Below are 17,681 nucleotides of genomic sequence, written 5' to 3'. Positions count from 1 at the left end.
AAGGAGGAACTAAACTGTAGGAAGACATTGGGGACAGGCAGGATTTCCCACCTTTGGAGATTTGTGCATTATCCACATTACACTTGTAAACATTATTTAGGTATCATTCTTCCAAATGGACTCCCCCCCCCACCACCACCACTTAAATCTAAACTGAAAGGAAAACTGTATCATTGCTAGAGAGTATTTTTTTTTTTAAATGAAACAAAGTAAACGCAGCAACTGAAGAGTATTCATCTGGGTATCTCATCTGTGTGGTCTGTCTTTGGGCCACCAGTGTTATGCCTACCATACTATGGAAAAAGTTGTTTTCAGGGATTCTTAACTTTGTGTGTGTATGTACCTTTTGGCATCTGGTAAATGGTATTTTAAAGATAGGATCTTTAAAGCATAAAATACCCAAGATTACCATGTTTCCCTTAGTATCCAGTGATATCAAATATATGCCCCCTAAATTCTCTTCTGTGGACTGCAGTTAAACATCTCTACTAGTTGGTTGGCAAGTGAACTAATGGTCTTGGAATCCAGGACTTTTCTTACACCAGATGAATCCCTGCCCTCTCTTTTTCCTACTGCGGAGTTAGCTCTTAGAAAAAGAGAGAAAAAGGTTATCACTATTGCAACAGATTGTGTTTTCCAACTTCATTTGTGAGTGTTCCCTTTATCAGACAAAGTGCCCATGCTCACAGGCTGACCTTTTTACATAATGGTGATTTTGAGCATTTCTGCTATTAACATTCATTTACAACTGAGCATTACCGAAACACTTTTTGCCAGACTCAGTGAAGTCTGGCGGTTAAAATTTGGAGGTTGTCAACTTGAGTAAATCTAAGCTTTAGCATTTTTTTTAAAGATCTTATTTATTTATTTGACAGAGATCACAAGTAGGCAGAGAGGCAGGCAGAGAGAGAGGAAGGGAAGAAGGTCCCCTGCTGAGCAGAGAGCCCCATGTGGGGCTCCATTCCAGGACCCTGGGATCATGACCTGAGCTGAAGGCAGAGGCTTTAATCCACTGAGCCACCCAGGCGCCACCTAAGCTTTAGCTTTTGCTGCATGTTCAACATTGAAGTTCATTTGGCCATCTGGTTGACCTCTGTAATGTGCAATGAAGCGATTAACTCTATTTTCTTCAGGATTCCATTAGGGTTGAATGTATTATTCATAAAGAAAAATAAAATTTTACCAAGAAGAAATTATAGACATTAAATCATCCTGAGAACCAAATCACAGATCAGCTTATGATGAAACAAGCACTCTACAGCTTCAATTGCCTTGTTGACTATCAAATTAGTCTATTGGGAGCAGAGCCACCAGCCAGAGTGAATCTGAGAAATCCCTGTAAGCAGATGAAAAGATATAAACTGATACAACCAGGCCCCTCCTTCAGATCTTTGCTCAGAATCTACTGACTTATTTTAGACATCAGTTTAGTAATCTGGAATCAGTTGATTGGAAGCAACGAATCAGAAGGAGGGTACTTCAGTTGATTGGAAGCAACGAATCAGAAGGACGGTACTTTTACCAAAGGCCAGACTGGGGGAAAACAAAATAAAACTAAACAGCAATTTAAAAAGATCTATTTCTAGAAAGCAAACATAAGAATTTTTTAAAGCCTGTAATTTTGGAACTATTTACCATAAGGACAAGTGGTCTAACATGCCTCAAAAATCTCATAATGGCATCATTGCTATGACACTAGTTGATGACAGTTATTTATTTTATTTATTTGATCACAAGTAGGCAGAGAGGCAGGCAGAGAGAAGAGGAAGCCGGCTCGCCGCTGAGCAGAGAGCCCGATGCGGGGTTCGATCCCAGGACCTGGGATCATGACCTGAGCTGAAGGCAGAGACTTTAACCCACTGAGCCACTCAGGCGCCCCGATGACAGTTATTTAAATGATACTTTTTTGTTTTTAATGTGCTTCATATGAGTTTGTGGGAGGGCTCTGTAGTATCTTGAGAATAATGTCCATTAGAAAGTGATATTATTTTAATATTCAGTACTTACATAGTAAGATTTTTTTCTTTCTTTTTTGTGGAACATCTCACTGCCTAACACTACAAAATATTGTATTATGTAGTATCAGGAAGAGAGTATGCGATTGATCAATCAGAAAATGAGACAGAGTGATGTACAATCCCAATGATGGAATAGTATCTTCTGGGTTTGGAGAACAGTGATCGTCATATTTTTATGCTCCAGTATGATTTCTCTGAAAAAAAATCTGCCTCTATATTAATGTAGAAAGCACAAAGGGGTTTTGGGGAGAGGGTGAATATTTCCATTTAAAAGTCAAATGTTCGGTTTACTGATTTCTATAATAGCCACGAGTCCTTAAATTTTATTTCACCTGTGCATTTTTTAATGGACAATATTTGTAACATTTCTGCCTGTTTTCCTGTGATCCAGGTGGCAAAGCCAAAATCACCAGAACCAGAAGCAACCCTGACATACCCATTTCTGGACAAAATGTCTGAAACCAACGAATTACACTTGCCAAATCTCTATTCTCAAGGTAAAAAGAAAGAAAGGTTTTATTTTAGCGCTACGTGTTCTGCTGGGCTTGTCTATAGTAAAATAGTCTTTATTTGCTTAATTTAAATTCAAGAATTAACATATAGTATATTTTAGAGGTAAAATTTAGTGATTCTTTCACTCGTATGTGGAATTTAAGACACAAAACAGTGGATCATAAGGAAAAGGAGGGAAAAATAAGACAAAATTAGAGAGGGAGACAAACCGAGATATCCTTTATTTTAAAGGAAGATTACTTCCTTTATGTTACCATCCCATTAGCCATGGTGCTTGCAAGAGGCCATGGTGGCTGAATTAAGTCACTTCAGAATGGAAATCGGGGGTTTCATTCTTTCTTTGCCCCAGCCAGGAACTCAGCAGCCAAAAGCATTGTGTCAGCAGAACACCATAGGCACGACAGGGCCTCTGTGTTTGATACCTTAAAATAATTTTATTGACTCCAAACTGTCAAAAAAAATTATAAACTAAAAAAATAACTTCAATAAAAAGTATATCATCCTACTATTATATCAAGTTCATTAATTGTTAATTATCCCATCTTTATAAAATAGTCATTGAATCTGACAATTTGACTTTTTAGAAGAAAATCAGATTTTATTACCTCATAATAATTCCTGGGTATGTATGATGATTACTGAGAAATCATTCACAGTCATATATTAAATATGTTCTGCAAATTCCCCAGGAACCCCTTAGGCCATGTATAGGCTCTGAATTCAACCCTTTACTCTTTAAGAGTCCTACTTGAATACCTTTATCCTCATGAGACACTCAGGTGCTCGCAAACACCAGAAAGAAACAGGGTCAGGGAGTGTCCCGAGAATTCCATGATTATTCTTCAAAACAGATAGGCCACGGGGGCTTCCTGGTGTGAGTTCTCTCTACGGATATGAAAATGGCTAGAGTTGAAGAAGCAAGAACTGTGAGGTTTTTGTCTTTTTTTTAATGTACTCTTTCCAGTAAATTTTATAGATTTATCAGTTCAGGCAAAGAGAAGGTGGTACAGGGTCATTGTGGCTGGGGATTTATTTTACTTTCCTTTTTTCAAGGATGGGCAGCCATTTGGGGCCACCATTGGCAGAATCTGGGTTGACTTCCATTAGCTTTAGTTGATGGCCGGGGGAGGTGTGTTCTATTTGAGTAACAGGAAGTCCTTGGGAGGGAATTAATTAGTACATACACTGATGATCACTTGTTTCTAATTGTGGGAACAAGTTCAATACTGTCTTCAAAGCATTTGTTTTAAATTTGTCAGCCCTACTGTCCTGAAGGGAATTGACAAAAATGACATCTCATAACTGGGTCAGCAATTGACTGTATTTAGATAGAGTTTAATTCTGCCCCATTTCTCCCACTTTTTAATTGTGTGGATAAGTAACACAGAGAGGAAGCAGGTATTTTAAGCCATCTTAATTAGTTTTGCTGTCTCCCACGTTTTGCCACCCCGTGACATTTTGATTTTATAAAATGTGCTGTCAACGAAGGGACTCTCCATTGTGCTTTAGCAAAGTGGAGTGACAAAAAAAATAAAATTTGGTAGCACTAGAGCGTCTCGAAGTTTAGTCTTCAGGAGAGAATTATATTTGGCGTGCACCTGTTCTATGCTCGTCTGGGTTGGGGAAGCCGGAACGACAGCTGCAGTTTCTGGAGACAGAATGCCCAGGTTTGAATTCTTCCTGTGTGATTCTTAGTCATGTGATCCTCCCCACCAAGTTCTCCTAATATCTAATCATCCCCTGTGAACTGTCGAAGGGAGATCACAGAACTACCAACCTCATAGGGGTCTTGGAAGAATGAAATGGGATGAACCAAGAAGAGTGTTTAGCTCCACACCTGACCCAGAATCAGCACTAATAATACAATCTGGTAGTCTCAGAGGAGTAACAGTAGGAGTAGAGTTACAGAGCCAGACGCCAGGCCATAAGAGGCTATTCTCAAATGCTTTTCTTAGAACAAGGGTGTATGTTGCTGAGATATGGCTCTAAGCGGTCATTTGCAAATAGGAGTGTGGGCCAGAGTTCCCCGCAGGGCTGGTTGACACCAGGTCTCTGGGCTCTGCTCCTCCCGTGTCTGGGGAGGTCTGGGTGGGGGCCAGAGGATTTGCATTTCTAACAAGTTCCCAAAGGTGATGCTGATGCTGAAGGGCCAGGGACCACGCAAACCACGGACATAAAGTAGGTGTTTAAACTGCGCAGCAAAGACACCATCAAGAGATAGGAAAATAACAGTAAGACTTGTTTGAAGCAACTAAGTTCCTATCCTCAAGAAGCAGAAGGCTTCTAATAAATGTAAACTTAAAAGACATAATTTGTCTTTAATTGGGAGAGGAAGGGGGAAGTATAGGACTCTTCCCAGATATACAAATTCTGTGGGAATGGGCGGTCCAGGGTTCCGGGTATGGAATGAATGAGTCATGGGAGTGGGCATGAAAGGCACAGGAGAGAGTCACTGGTGTTGCCCTAGTGCTGTGTGGTGACAGATGGCAGCCGCACTCGTGGTGTATGTCCGTACTACAGCGTACCTCACAGAGTTGTCGAGTCGCTATGTTGTGCACCTGAAACGAATGTAACCTTGTCTGCCAACCGTACTTCAACTGGAAGAGGTTCGTGGACCTATAAGTGATTAGTCTGTGGTCACACATCAAGTCCAAAGAAGCTGTACGTTGGGATCAGGAATCCTGAAGCCATACCTAATATTCTCTCCTCTAGACAATGGCATCTCCCCCATGTTTATAAACGTGTCTGCTTATAGACTGATTATACCAGCTACCAAAGATCTGGTGGGGAGCCCGTATATTTCACAGATTTCCCTTAAACACGCACAACACACATACATACACACGTAGTCTTTAAATACTCTGAAAACATTCATAAAATACATTTGAAGGTGACAGGTTTCCTTTTCTCCACTGTCTTCCAGCAGTTCAAAGATATATTGGTGTTTCTGGAAAGTATGTGCTCACTCTAAAAACCACTGTCTTTACCCACCCTGAGAATGACATCCAAGTGCACAGAACCCAGTTTAGGGATGCAAATGCTTACCATGAACTTGTGTCCAATGCCGCTGAGTTACAGGTCAACATTGATGCATCCAATAATCATGGAACTCATCTCCGCTGTCTTTTATACTTTCCTGGTGTTCTCCGAAAGCAATGGAAACTGTGCATTTCACCCTTGAAGAACATGTTATCCTGTCATTTGAGATTTAACATGTTAACAGTTCCACCTTTAAGTATGAACCTATAAAATATTGCCCAGCACCAAGGGAGACAAGCCACAGCTTGAACTGTTCTGTGTCTGCTGGCTCTTGCCCATGTCTTCGGGTTTCGAACATGTTTTATTGAGATACATTGTACTTTCAGATTCACTCCTTCGCAATTCTTCTGTCAGTGACCGCCAGACCTCCGTTAGTCCTTGCGAGTCTGGTTGCGCTTGGTCCTCACCCCTGTTCTTATGGTTTTCTGTTTGTTCTGTTCTGCCATCTGATCTAGAGTCCCCTGGCCCTGCCAGCATCCCGCTGAGAGTTCAGAACTCTTGGCGACGTTCCCAGTTTTTCTCCCAGTCAGGTAAAATGCGTCCTGGGGAGCTATATTTCCTCTGTGCAAAAATCCATGTTGGGGGCAGCCAATAATGTCTGGTATTTTTCCTCATTTCTGATTGCAGAAAAACAATGCTTACTTCTGCCACACAGTTAGCAAAGAGCTCGTTCTCTGATAACCACTCTGCATCTACTAAAATTGGAAGGAAATTCATAGAAATTTTTGGAAGGAAATGTGTAGACTTTTTCTTTGTTTCTAAAAATCTAAAGAAATAATATTTAGCTCTTCTAAAAAAAATAGGCATTCAAAATCATTTTTTGTCCTCTTCTCCTTTTAAAGAAAGGTTAGAAGCATTTACCAGGAATTGGCAATGGTTCTCTTGTTAACTGTGTCCCTCTCTTTACTTCCTGGATGATGTCTGGCCTCTCTCTGTGTGATAATTCTCCATGTCAGACGGTGAGGGAACCGGGCTAGCAAGCGGGAAGGGAATGCAGGGGGCGTTAAACACCAGCCCCTACAGTTTTTGCTTCGTATAGTCTAGTCTCTGGTGCTAATTGATGTGATCAATCATACTACACTCGTCATAACTTCTTTCGGTGATGGGTACAAATTGCTTCAAGGGTCTGCTTTATTATGATTTTCTAATGCTCTTGGCTTACAAAAAAAAAAAAAAAGATCTCAGGCTGACATAGGAATCACATTCCACTCGGAGAACCAGAGAAAATACTGTTGGAAGCTGCTCACGTTGCGATCTTTTTTCTTTTTTTCTCTCTGTGCAGTGGATTCTCCAGGCAGTGAAAAGTCACCTGTAACTACACCTGTAAGTAGCTCATCTTAAGGAATAAGATGATGCATTGAGTGTGATTTTAATTTATAAAGTATTTGATTTGCTGAAAGCGGGTCCAATTAAAAACGGGCTCGAAGTGATTATAAAAGAATAATTAAAAGGCATGTGTAATGCTGTCAGGTGAAATGTGAAGAAAGACACAGATTATCATTATGCAGAGTTGTGATCATGCTTAGAAACAAAACGGTAAGTGAGTTGGGAAAGTAAAATCTAATGAAGATGACAATCGGAATTAATATTAAAATATGCAGTTTATCTAGGCATTCAAATCATTTTTTTAACTGAGGACAATGCTTGTACATGGTGTAGTGTTGGCTCTGGAACTCTCTGGAAGACCCAGGCTATCACTCCCTCTCGCCTGCTGTCTCCCACCACACTCAGTTGTAAGCTCCATAATACGGGGACCCTCCGCCAGCTGGTATCTCTCCCTGGCCTCTAGTAGGTCCGCAGCAAGTAGTCACCAAAGAAAGGAACATGATCGCTTTTCTTTCTTTTGTGTATCACAAAGTATCTAACTCTTTGTCTTCCCCTGCAAATTCTCACTGTTTTTCTTTTAAACAAATATTCCCTATTTTCTTCTGCGCTGCCTAGTGAAATCTGAAAATTAAATAATTCCTAATTGTCGCTCCTGTTTTCCTCCTGGACTCCCTATGGCTTTATTCACATGACCACATCCTTTTTCCCAAGAAGACAAAGAAGGGCCATGCCCTTGAGAGAGGTTCTGAACATTGAAAGTGCTTCCAAGTTTTAGGAGAATGCCAAGTGGATTTCATTAAGTGCCGTTAACTCCAGATTTCTTATCTGGAATCCCATTTGGATGACTTTTTATGGTCATCCAAGGAAACTTGGGAAGTTTTGAATTATGTACAATTAAATAGCTTTTCTCCCACATAACATGTCAGAGCCTTTAGTCTGCTCATGTGCGGTACGAATCCCAAGAGTGGCGTACAGGAAATACATTTCCTACCCTGTTGGCTCACCTTGCCTTGACTTTTTGCGGGCATCACCCTAACTGCAGGCACCATGGCAAGAGCTTCAATGGGGTATGTGTAAATACCTTTTAATATGTGTAAATACATTAAAGTTATCACTCTTTATATTATTATAAATCAAGCAACACCCATGGTCTGGCCTGTGTTCTCAGCCTGGAGACACTTCCTGGGCCAGCCCAGCCTTTGGGCACCCAGATGGTAGCATCGATCTTTTGGGGGCAGGGCAGGGCCCAAGGTATCTTGGACAGTAACTAGACCCATCTAAGCCTTGGCCAGGACTGGCCCTGTCCAGCTTCTCAGGCAGCCCAGGTAGATAGATCCTGCCTGCTCCCCATCCTGCCCCAGACTCCCCCCTCCTCTCAAGGCCTCCCCCCTCATCTTGCTGCTTCTCTCAGGATTCCCAGGCAGGCAGTTCTAAGCGCCTCCCCAAACCACACCCATCAGAAAGGAGGGATGAGAAGCAGCACAGTTACTGGGGAATGTGGTTTGCCTTGGTGGGGAGAGGCCAAGTTCAAACACCGCCGCCTCCACCCCTTCAGGAGGTTTCCCAGAGACCAGCTGTGATTTCTCTCCCCAGCTCTGCTTCCTGTATTCTATATTGTGGGGGCGCACTTTGGTTCACACATCCTTCTCTCATTATTCCTGTTAACTCACTTGGTGCCAAACTCACAAAGACCTTTTTACCAAAAAGAAGAAGAAAAAAAAAAGCCTTTGGGTTTGAATGTTGGTTTCGTGGGCCCCAGGGCAGACACTCCCTCATTCCCGGATCACAGGTGATGCTGGTGAACATCAGCCCTTGAACTAACCTGTGGAGAAACGCAGTAGCGGTATGAACGCTTAGTCCCATAGTGCAGCAAACACTTGTCAGAAAAGTCCTCTCTGCTGAAAGAAGCGTCCCCATGTGCTGGGACCAGGATCCCTATGCAGAACGAGGGTCTCAGGCTCAGAAGCGTGAATAGGTTTAAGAAATTGCTTCTGAAAGAAAGGGAAGCCAAAGCCTTCCCGTGCCAGGGGCTAATTACGTCCATGTTTTCATTAGCTCCAAAAAGGGTCACAGCATCATACGGGCTTCTTGGAAGTCAACCAAGGAGGGATGAAGATGGAAAAGTAGTTTTCATTGACAAAGAGGGTCATTCAGTATGTAAGGGCTTCTGCTTCCACTTGTCCGTCGAGTGCCGGTCTGTAAGCTGATTGTGTCCCTTGCCCCGGCCTGGCCTTGAGGACATGGCTTAGCTCTGATCACAATTTTATTTTCTAAGCAGTTTAAGTTCTGGGCGTGGGACCCAGAAGAGGAGCGCCGGCGACAGGAAAAATGGCAACAGGAGCAGGAACGTTTGCTTCAGGTAGGACCGGGGTCACTGCCTTGTTGTTGTTGTTTTCTATTAGCTGCTGCTCCTTTAATTACTGTTGTATTAGTTAAATTTTTAGCACAGGAAATGCATGGAATTAGATGCTTCTCAGGAGCTGGTGAGTCTAAGTTCATTTTGTGCCCGTGCAACCAAGTGTCCTGTGTCTAATTCCCCTTGTTGGAAGTTGCACTGATGCACACAGTGAAAAAAAAAGCACGTGATGGGATGAGCGTTGGGCGTTATACGCAACTGATGAATTACTGAACTCTACATTGGAAACTAATGATGTACTGTATGTTGACTAATTGGATTTATCTAAAAATAAAAAGTAAATTTTAAAAAAAGAAGAAAAAGCATTTTACTGAAAAAAATCCTAGGGGTCACCTGGCTGGCTCAGTCAGTAGAGCATGTGACGCTTGATCTTGGGGTCGTGAGTTTGAGCCCCACACTGGGTGTAGAGATTACTTAGAAATAAAATCTTCAGGGGCGCCTGCCTGGGTGGCTCAGTGGGTTAAGCATCTGCCATCAGGTCATGATCCCAGGGTCCTGGGATGGAGCCCCACATTGGGCTTCCTGCTCAGTGGGAAACCTGCTTCTCCCTCTCCCACTCCCTCTACCCCTCACCCCCCCCCCCACACACGCACTCGTGCCCTCTATCTCTCTCTCTCAAATAAATAAAAATCTTAAAAAATAAATAAAATAAAAAAAAATCCAAGTATTAGGGGCCAACATGTCCATTCGTCACCTCCTTAGTTGCCAATCAAATTCCAGTCCAAGTGGGGTGGGGACGAATTACCAAAAAACTATTTGATAGCATACACGTGAAATAAAATTTGGCCTGGGTTTTTTTCCTTAAGTAGAAATATTTGCTCCGCTCCTTGAGTAAAGGCTGATAAATTTTAATTCTAGGAAAGTTCTGGGAGTAAATGTATCAAGTGCTACTTGTTTCGAGCCAGTTTTGTAGAGTAATAGTGTTTCAGAAAGTAACCTAGCAACCCTAGAAACTAACCGGAATACCTGGGTGTGCCAAGAACTGGCATATTTGTTGGTACTTGACGTATATCACCCCGTTCAGTCCTCATAAAACTCTTCAAAGTATGTCTTATTAGTCCCATTTTGCAACTGAAGAAACTAAGCTTCAAAGAAGTTAACTTGATTGCTCAAGGTCACACAGCGAACAGGTAGTTGTTGAGCCTGGTTTCAAGTCCAAGTCTGTTAGACTTTGAATGTCACGTTCTCTCTGCTGTATTCCCAGTAGTACTGATTTTACTAAAAGATCATAAAGGAAAAAAATGTTAAATCTCATTAATTTTGATGACTTTACACTGCTGTGTTTTACTTTTTATTCCCCCCTTATCTTTTTGCTCTGACCCTCTTGGCTTAGTTCCCAGGGGGCGGCAGCACTGTAGTGAGGAGGGTTTGAGGTAACTAATTATCACGGGGCTTTAGGTCTGACAGTTAAGCTTAATGCTTTTCCCAGTTGCCAAGGGGCAAATACCAACCAGATTCAGCAAAGTCCCAGGGCTGTTGGGACTTCGGGTCCACTGGGAGACCCAGACCAGCCCTGGCCATCTGCTAGTCCCTTGAAAACCAGATGCCTGTTCCCCAACTTCATGGTCAGAGTCAGAAAGTCCACAGAGTAAGAAGACTAACATGGTGGCGGTTTATACCCTGAAAGGTGACCTTGGTCACTGATGGAGACATGTATTTTTGTCCCACCAAATTGCTACCCAGTGTGACACTGCAGGGTTGTGGGCTTTGGGACAAAGGGGTTTGTGTGAGTGTGTTGTTGCGTGCAGGGGTCTGTATTGGGTATGCATGTATGTACGCTGGTGTGTGCACGCATGTGTACCGAGGTGTGTGTGTGAGTGTGTGTGCGTGCGCGTGTGGCACAGGTGTACAGCCTCTTTCATTCCCTGGATCACATCACTGATCCTCTCAGGGTAGGAGAACCTGGAATGTGAGCTCATAGAACCAAGAAACCCAAGGTTTGCTTGTTTTTCAGCTTTTGTTAAGTTTGAGGGTCTGGGGGCGCCTGGGTGGCTCAGTGGATTGAGCCGCTGCCTTCGGCTCAGGTCATGATCTCAGGGTCCTGGGATCGAGCCCCGCATCGGGCTCTCTGCTCCGCGGGGAGCCTGCTTCCTCCTCTCTCTCTGTCTGCCTCTCTGCCTACTTGTGATCTCTCTCTCTGTCAAATAAATAAATAAAATCTTTAAAAAAAAAAAAAAAAGTTTGAGGGTCTGTTTCCTCTATTCTGAAAGACCCCTGAAGTCCCTCTCAGAAACTTTATAACATATTAGGTTTTGATAACAAGATTTTTAACCTGGAGTTCAAAGCCCGCCATGAGTTGACCAATGATGGTTTTTCTAGAGCATTAATAAGAACACCAGGCTTCAGATAATCCCAATAAAACCCTTTTACTCCTAAGATAATGACATAACAGGTCGCACCTGGAGGAAATCTCAGTGCCTTCCCCAGGAGGATAAAAGACAGAGAGAGGATTGACAATAATGAGGCGAAAACATTTAACTGTGTGTGGTACACTTCCGTTGATGCCTCTGTCTCTGCCATGTCGGGGACACCATTCCCAGGGAACCCGGGGTGTCAGCTCTCATTTTAAGCATGAATTTTAACCTCCAGTTACCCATTTCTTCTGGTCAGCTGTCCAAAGGACTCCAATCACATTTTCTTTTCTTTTATTTATTTATTTTACTTTTAAAAGAATCTTTTTCTGTTTGTTTATTTATTTGACAGACAAAGATCACAAGTAGGCAGAGAGGTAGGCAGAGAGAGAGGAAGGGAAGCAGGCTCCCCGCGGAGCAGAGAGCCCTATGTGGGGCTCGATCCCAGGACCCTGAGATCATGACCTGAGCCGAAGGCAGAGGCTTAACCCACTGAGCCACCCAGGTGCCCCTCCAGTCACATTTTAAAGCCATCCTTATTCAGAGTATTTTTCCCCCAGAAGTGGTGACTAGTGTTGTACTATTTCTGGAAATAGTGCCACAGTTCTGATGTTGTAGTCTTGTAATTGCTGTTTAAAATCTATTGTTAATTCAGAAGTTACTGAAACCTAGGAAGGTTCCATTTTGGCAGAATGGCTACAAGCAAAGAGTAATTCAGCTTCTCAGCTAATTATCATCTTATCTACTCCAGACCTTTCTGCATTGTCCAACTTGTAAACCTACAAGGTTTTGTGGGTTGTTTTGTCTTCTATCAAACTCTCTGAGTAGCCATATTATTTCCATTAGTGAAATGGCAAAACTCATCTCCGAAGGGCCCAGTAGAAACAAACCATTGTTTAAGCTATCGTCCCACGACAAAAGCCAAGTTAAGGAAGATCTCAGAATCTTTCAGTCTGTCTTTTCTCTGCGTAAGCAAACATCTACTCATATATACTCGTAAAGCACCAACAACAGAAAAGAGTGTTCTCTGTTAGGATTGTTATATTCCTAACATGTTAGAGCGCCACAAAATACCACTCCCCTTTTAGAGCATGAATGCATTAGATTCAGAATGTTGCAAAATGAAGAACTGTCTTGCAATGTATTGTGTATGGTGGCTTAGTGGGGAGAAAGTGTCCCAGTGGGGTATGCAATGTCAGTTCAGGAACCATCTGTGGAAATTCTGTAACAGGAGAGATACCAGAAGGAGCAGAACAAGCTGAAAGAAGAGTGGGAAAAGGCCCAGAAGGAGGTGGAAGAGGAGGAACGCAGATACTATGAGGAGGTAGGAAATTCCCAAGAGGGAATTTGACTTGTCGTTTTGATTCCTCAAAGTTTATTGGTGCCTTTTTTTTTTTTTTTGTCTGTGGTTTATGTATGCACATGGCCGTGTCTCATTCTCCTTAGACCAGAGCCCTGTCAACTTCTTCAAAGAGCCATAGGCTCTAAAAGACCACAATTCCCCCAAATTTAATTTGTGATAAGGGCGTGTTGAGTTATGGTCAAGGGAGACAATAGAATTTTATCTGTTTTCTAGTCAGAAAGTCAGATTCTTGATTTACCTTAAAGAGATGACACGAAAGTGTCCATTTGTGTGTTTGAGGAGAGCATGTTTGGTAGTAGTGAATTAATTTTGTGAGGACAATTTTGATGTTGGCGCTAAGTGAATCCTTACCAACTACATTCACTATATTGTATAAAGAGATTTGGAGGGAGGAGAATTTGGTTTTGTTTTACTCATTTTTTTAGCTGAACAAACCAGACCACATTAGAGAATTGGAAGGGAACTACATTTAATGCGTATTAGCTAAAATTTGTTTATGATTAATTTTGTTGTGAATTTATCTTCAGTAATTGTTGTGCCTAATCTGATCCCTAAAAGCATTTCTAATTAGGCTTCTTGAATCAGACTAATTTGCAAAGACTTTGTTTTTCCAAATTAAATGCTAATTTCTAAATCATTGCCCATAGAAAGTACATTCTGATTTACATGCTTTTAGAAAATAAGACCCCTTTTTTTTAATGCCCTGCTTGTTTGGGCATAATCCAATTTTTTTTTCTTTAAGCTCCTTAATGAATTTTTCTCTTGACAAATGTGATTTTATTTTCTTTTCTCCCTTTTCATTAATTACTGTCCTTCCCTTTAGGAGCGCAAAATAATTGAAGACACCGTGGTTCCATTTACTCTTTCTTCAAGTTCTGCAGACCAGCTATCTACATCCTCCTCTGTGACCGAAGGCAGTGGGAAAACGGTGAGACCGCAGATTAAAAGCAATTTGTGAAAAAAATAAACCTAAAAAGTATAAAACAACAAGCTCAAGTTTTCCACCAGTTTAAATCCAGGACTGACCCTTGCCCTAGAGTCGCATCAGCTGCTGTATGGCCATTGTACCCCATAGTGCAGTCACTGCCATGGTCACTCTCCAGAGTCATTTCCTGGGAAGCAGTGAAATCATTACTGGAGCCAGATCTGCTCCCACGGGCTGGCAACCATAGTGTCCCTGCACTGGCTGGAGTGGTCCTGATTAGTGGAGCATTTGCTGGAATGTGCCTCTGACAGCCCATCGTTCACTCATTCAACATACATGTATTCCTCTCCGCCACACCATGCCTCCCTTTGCCCTGGATGGTAGCCAGCAATGCACTCCCCACCAGCCTCTGTGGAAATTGCTTCTAACCCACTCTTAAAATTCCCCATGAAATTTGTGTCTTCGAGGGCTGGAGAGAGCAGAGAAAGGGTGGTCTACCTCCATATCCCCCAAATAAGATTGGGGAGCTATTGAACAAAAGTCATGCCAAGACTTGAAATAGTCTGGAATCTGCATTTAAAAACAAAACAAAACAAAACAAATCTCATGGGCCCACAAGAGCCATTTCTCCTAACTGAACAGTCCTGGGACTTTGCTTTCCTTTGCAAGGTGGGCTTTCTGAGCAGATCTCTTTCGTGATAACTTTTAAGAGAGATCCAGATTACACATTGATTTCAAATCATTGGAAAGCAGTTACTATTCAGTTCATTTGGACCATTGTTACTATTCAGTTAATTTGGACAATTATTCTTTACACTGTAGGCAATGTGATTGGAAAAAATGTTTCAAATACACCATGGTCAGAGATGAGTGTTGTTCAGCGTGTTTAAAAATACTCAGGGGGCTCCTGGGTGGCTCAGTGGGTTAAGCCTCTGCCTTTGGCTAGGGTCATGATCTCAGTCAGGGTCCTGGGATCAAGCCTCACATCGGGCTTTCTGCTCAACGGAGAGCCTGCTTCCCCCTCTCCCTCTGCCTGCCTCTCTGCCTACTTATGATCTCTCTCTCTCTGTGTCAAATAAATAAATAAAATCTTTTTAAAAAATAAATTAATTAATTAAAACTAAAAAAATAAAAATGATACTCAGGGGTGCTTGGGTGGCTCATTTCATTCAAGCCTCCAATTCTTGCTTTCGGCTCAGGTCATCATCTCGTGGGTCATGGGATCGAGCCCTGAGTTGGGCTCTGCGCTCAGCTGGGAGTCTGCTTGAGATTCTCTCTCTCCCTCTCCCTCTGCCCCACCCCCCATGTGCATTCTTTCTCTCTCTCAGTAAATAAATAATATTCAATATTATCCTTCTTTTTTCAATTAGAATAAGATGGACTTGGAAAACGGTCAAGAGGAAGAACAAGAGACAAGACGGAGGAAGCCACTCCAGGGAGACAACAGTGATTTATTGCATAACCCTCGGGAAGATCGGCCACCAGAGGAAGTGGGCAGGTATGAACTGTACCAGCATGTCCTTCTAAATGAGCAAAACCAGACTCTGCCTGTTCGCTCCCCAGAAAGGGTACCCATTTCTAATGCAAATTGTATTCAGCTTTGAAATTATCATTCCAGTAATACATTACGTATTGCTTAAACACATTCTAATATCTCCGAAGTCATTCTTTATGCTATTGAATATAAATCGCCTTATTTTTAAATAGGTGAAATCTTGTTTAAGTAAGGGGAGGTAGTATAGATCATCAGAGGAGCACATTGTCACTTCAAAGCCCCAGATCTAACTGTCATTCACCTGAAATGGTTGATGTATCCGGAGGGATAGAGGTTGAAATGAGGTCCTGGGGTCCTACCCACTGTGGGTTGACCGTGGACCCGGACTTTACTCTCAGTATCCTCTGAGCTGTAGGAAATCACTTTTACTCTGTGTGACAGTATAAAGGATAACTAATTTGTTATCCTATAAAGGATAACAAATGATTGGTTGTGGATAATCATCCCACCCCCATGGGTTCCGGTATGGTCCATGGGAGATACAAACCACGTACCCAGAAACCCCTAGATCATTCAGAGCTAGCTCAAACTGGAGCAGAATCTGGTTGTAGCTACACGGCGTAGTGGGTTTATTGATGCCACTCTGGGCCTAACCTAGAAGGGACCCCTGGAATCCCAGGAAACTGGCAGTATGCTGCCACTAGCAAGTTCTTCATGAGACAGATGTTTGCTTTTGGGGCCCTGAGATACCAGAGAGAGAGAGAGATTGGCAAGTGTTCAAGCATATGCACACATACACATACATGAGTGTGCGGAGATACACGTGTGTACACACACACTGCACCCTCAGAGAGCCCCCAAAGACGTGAAAGGCTAGAGTCATTCTCAAAGACTGTCCAATTTGAAAGTTTGGCTGCGAGCGGAGCCCCTGTGGTAGGATCTGCTCTGAGAAGTCTCCCGTGTCCATCAGCCAGAAGACTGGGTGGATTGTGGCCATAGGGGCTTCGGGCCCATGCCCAGAGTCTGCAGAGCCTTTGGGATAGCCCATCTGTTTCCAGTTAACACTATTTAAAGGAACTTTTCAGTTTCATGAAACAAAAGCCACTGGTCAGGAATAATTTTTGCTGCTTCTCCAGACAGTCCCTGTTATCTCCAGGAACTTTGAACATTTATAAACCTCCTCCATCTCCTTCCCTTGCACACAGATGCTATCACAAGTCCAGTGAATTCTCATGGGCTGCCCAAATCCTGTGGGGCCCAAGTATTGTCTACAATAAGGCCTCTCTTGTGAACATCTGGGAGATTCCAGTTGGCTCTGGTATCCCTTGAAATGATCAGAAATGAAGACCTTTATGGACAAGGAGATGGGGAAGACATCAGAAATAATGGTTTCTCAAGCTTAGTAAATTGATGGATAATGAAAATGTGTAGGATCTTCCAGGACTTTAAATCTGGTTTAAAATGAAAAGAATAGGACTCCTGGGTGGCTCAGTGGGTTGAGCCTCTGCCTTCGGCTCAGGTCATGGTCTCAGGGTCCTGGGATCCAGACCCGCATCAGGCTTTCTGCTCAGCGGGGAGCCTGCTTCCCCTCCCCTCCCCCCCCCCCCCGCCTGCCTGCCTCTCTGCCTACTTGTGGTCTCTCTCTCTGTCAAAATAAATAAATAAAATCTTTTTAAAAATAAATAAATAAATAAAAATAAAATGAAAAGAATAAACATTTTGTTAGTTCTGTTTCTCTTTTCATATTGTAACTAGGTATTTCCATGCCCTAAGGGATAGGATAAGTTTAGTTCGGTTGCTTTCATCTCTGTTCTGAAATATACATTTGTTTATCTCAACAGCCTAACTCAAGGGGCCTTGGCTCATTCTAAGAATCCTGTATCGAAAGGAGGCCATCGGGACCAACAGCTGGATACAAAAACTGGGGCCCCACACTGTGGGATGAACTCACAGCTAGCTCAGGGTAAGAATGGGTGTTGAAACCCAATAATGAAATTATTGGAAGACCCCACACACACGTGGTTCAGACAGGTATGAACTCTCCCAGCTGCAGGCCTCTCTTGTAGCTTATGCTAAACAGCCCAGTGAAAAGACTCCCACCACTGTGGGCCCACAGTCTACATGAACTCATGGTGAGATCCCAGCGGGCATTAGTGCTTTCAAGAAAGAGGACATACAGAGCACTAAGGGGATGTTACTGAACACTAAGTTTATGTTCTTTATTCTTTCCTTGGC

At 42.7% G+C, this 17,681-nt stretch overlaps 1 protein-coding gene across 8 annotated transcripts in view; it reads left to right on the top strand.

The window, feature by feature from the left end:
* LIMCH1 (LIM and calponin homology domains 1) overlaps nt 1-17,681 on the top strand; it is a 339,903-nt gene that overhangs the window by 306,921 nt on the left and 15,301 nt on the right. For 6 of the 8 annotated variants that reach the window (XM_045996128.1, XM_045996150.1, XM_045996141.1 and 3 more), the window contains 7 exons: nt 2,410-2,515; nt 6,853-6,893; nt 9,175-9,255; nt 12,895-12,987; nt 13,850-13,954; nt 15,322-15,449; nt 17,288-17,409. In XM_045996128.1, coding sequence (XP_045852084.1) covers nt 2,410-2,515; nt 6,853-6,893; nt 9,175-9,255; nt 12,895-12,987; nt 13,850-13,954; nt 15,322-15,449; nt 17,288-17,409 — 676 coding nt within the window. Of the gene's footprint in view, nt 1-2,409; nt 2,516-6,852; nt 6,894-9,171; nt 9,256-12,894; nt 12,988-13,849; nt 13,955-15,321; nt 15,450-17,287; nt 17,410-17,681 lie in introns of all 8 variants that reach the window. The other 2 variants (XM_045996134.1, XM_045996159.1) reach the window with 1 other exon arrangement.

This window comes from Meles meles, chromosome 2 (assembly GCF_922984935.1).
Source record: "Meles meles chromosome 2, mMelMel3.1 paternal haplotype, whole genome shotgun sequence".
NCBI classification, from domain to species: Eukaryota; Metazoa; Chordata; class Mammalia; order Carnivora; family Mustelidae; genus Meles; species Meles meles.
Note: the sequence above shows the minus strand (reverse complement) of the source record. Positions and strands in the feature narration are given on the sequence as shown.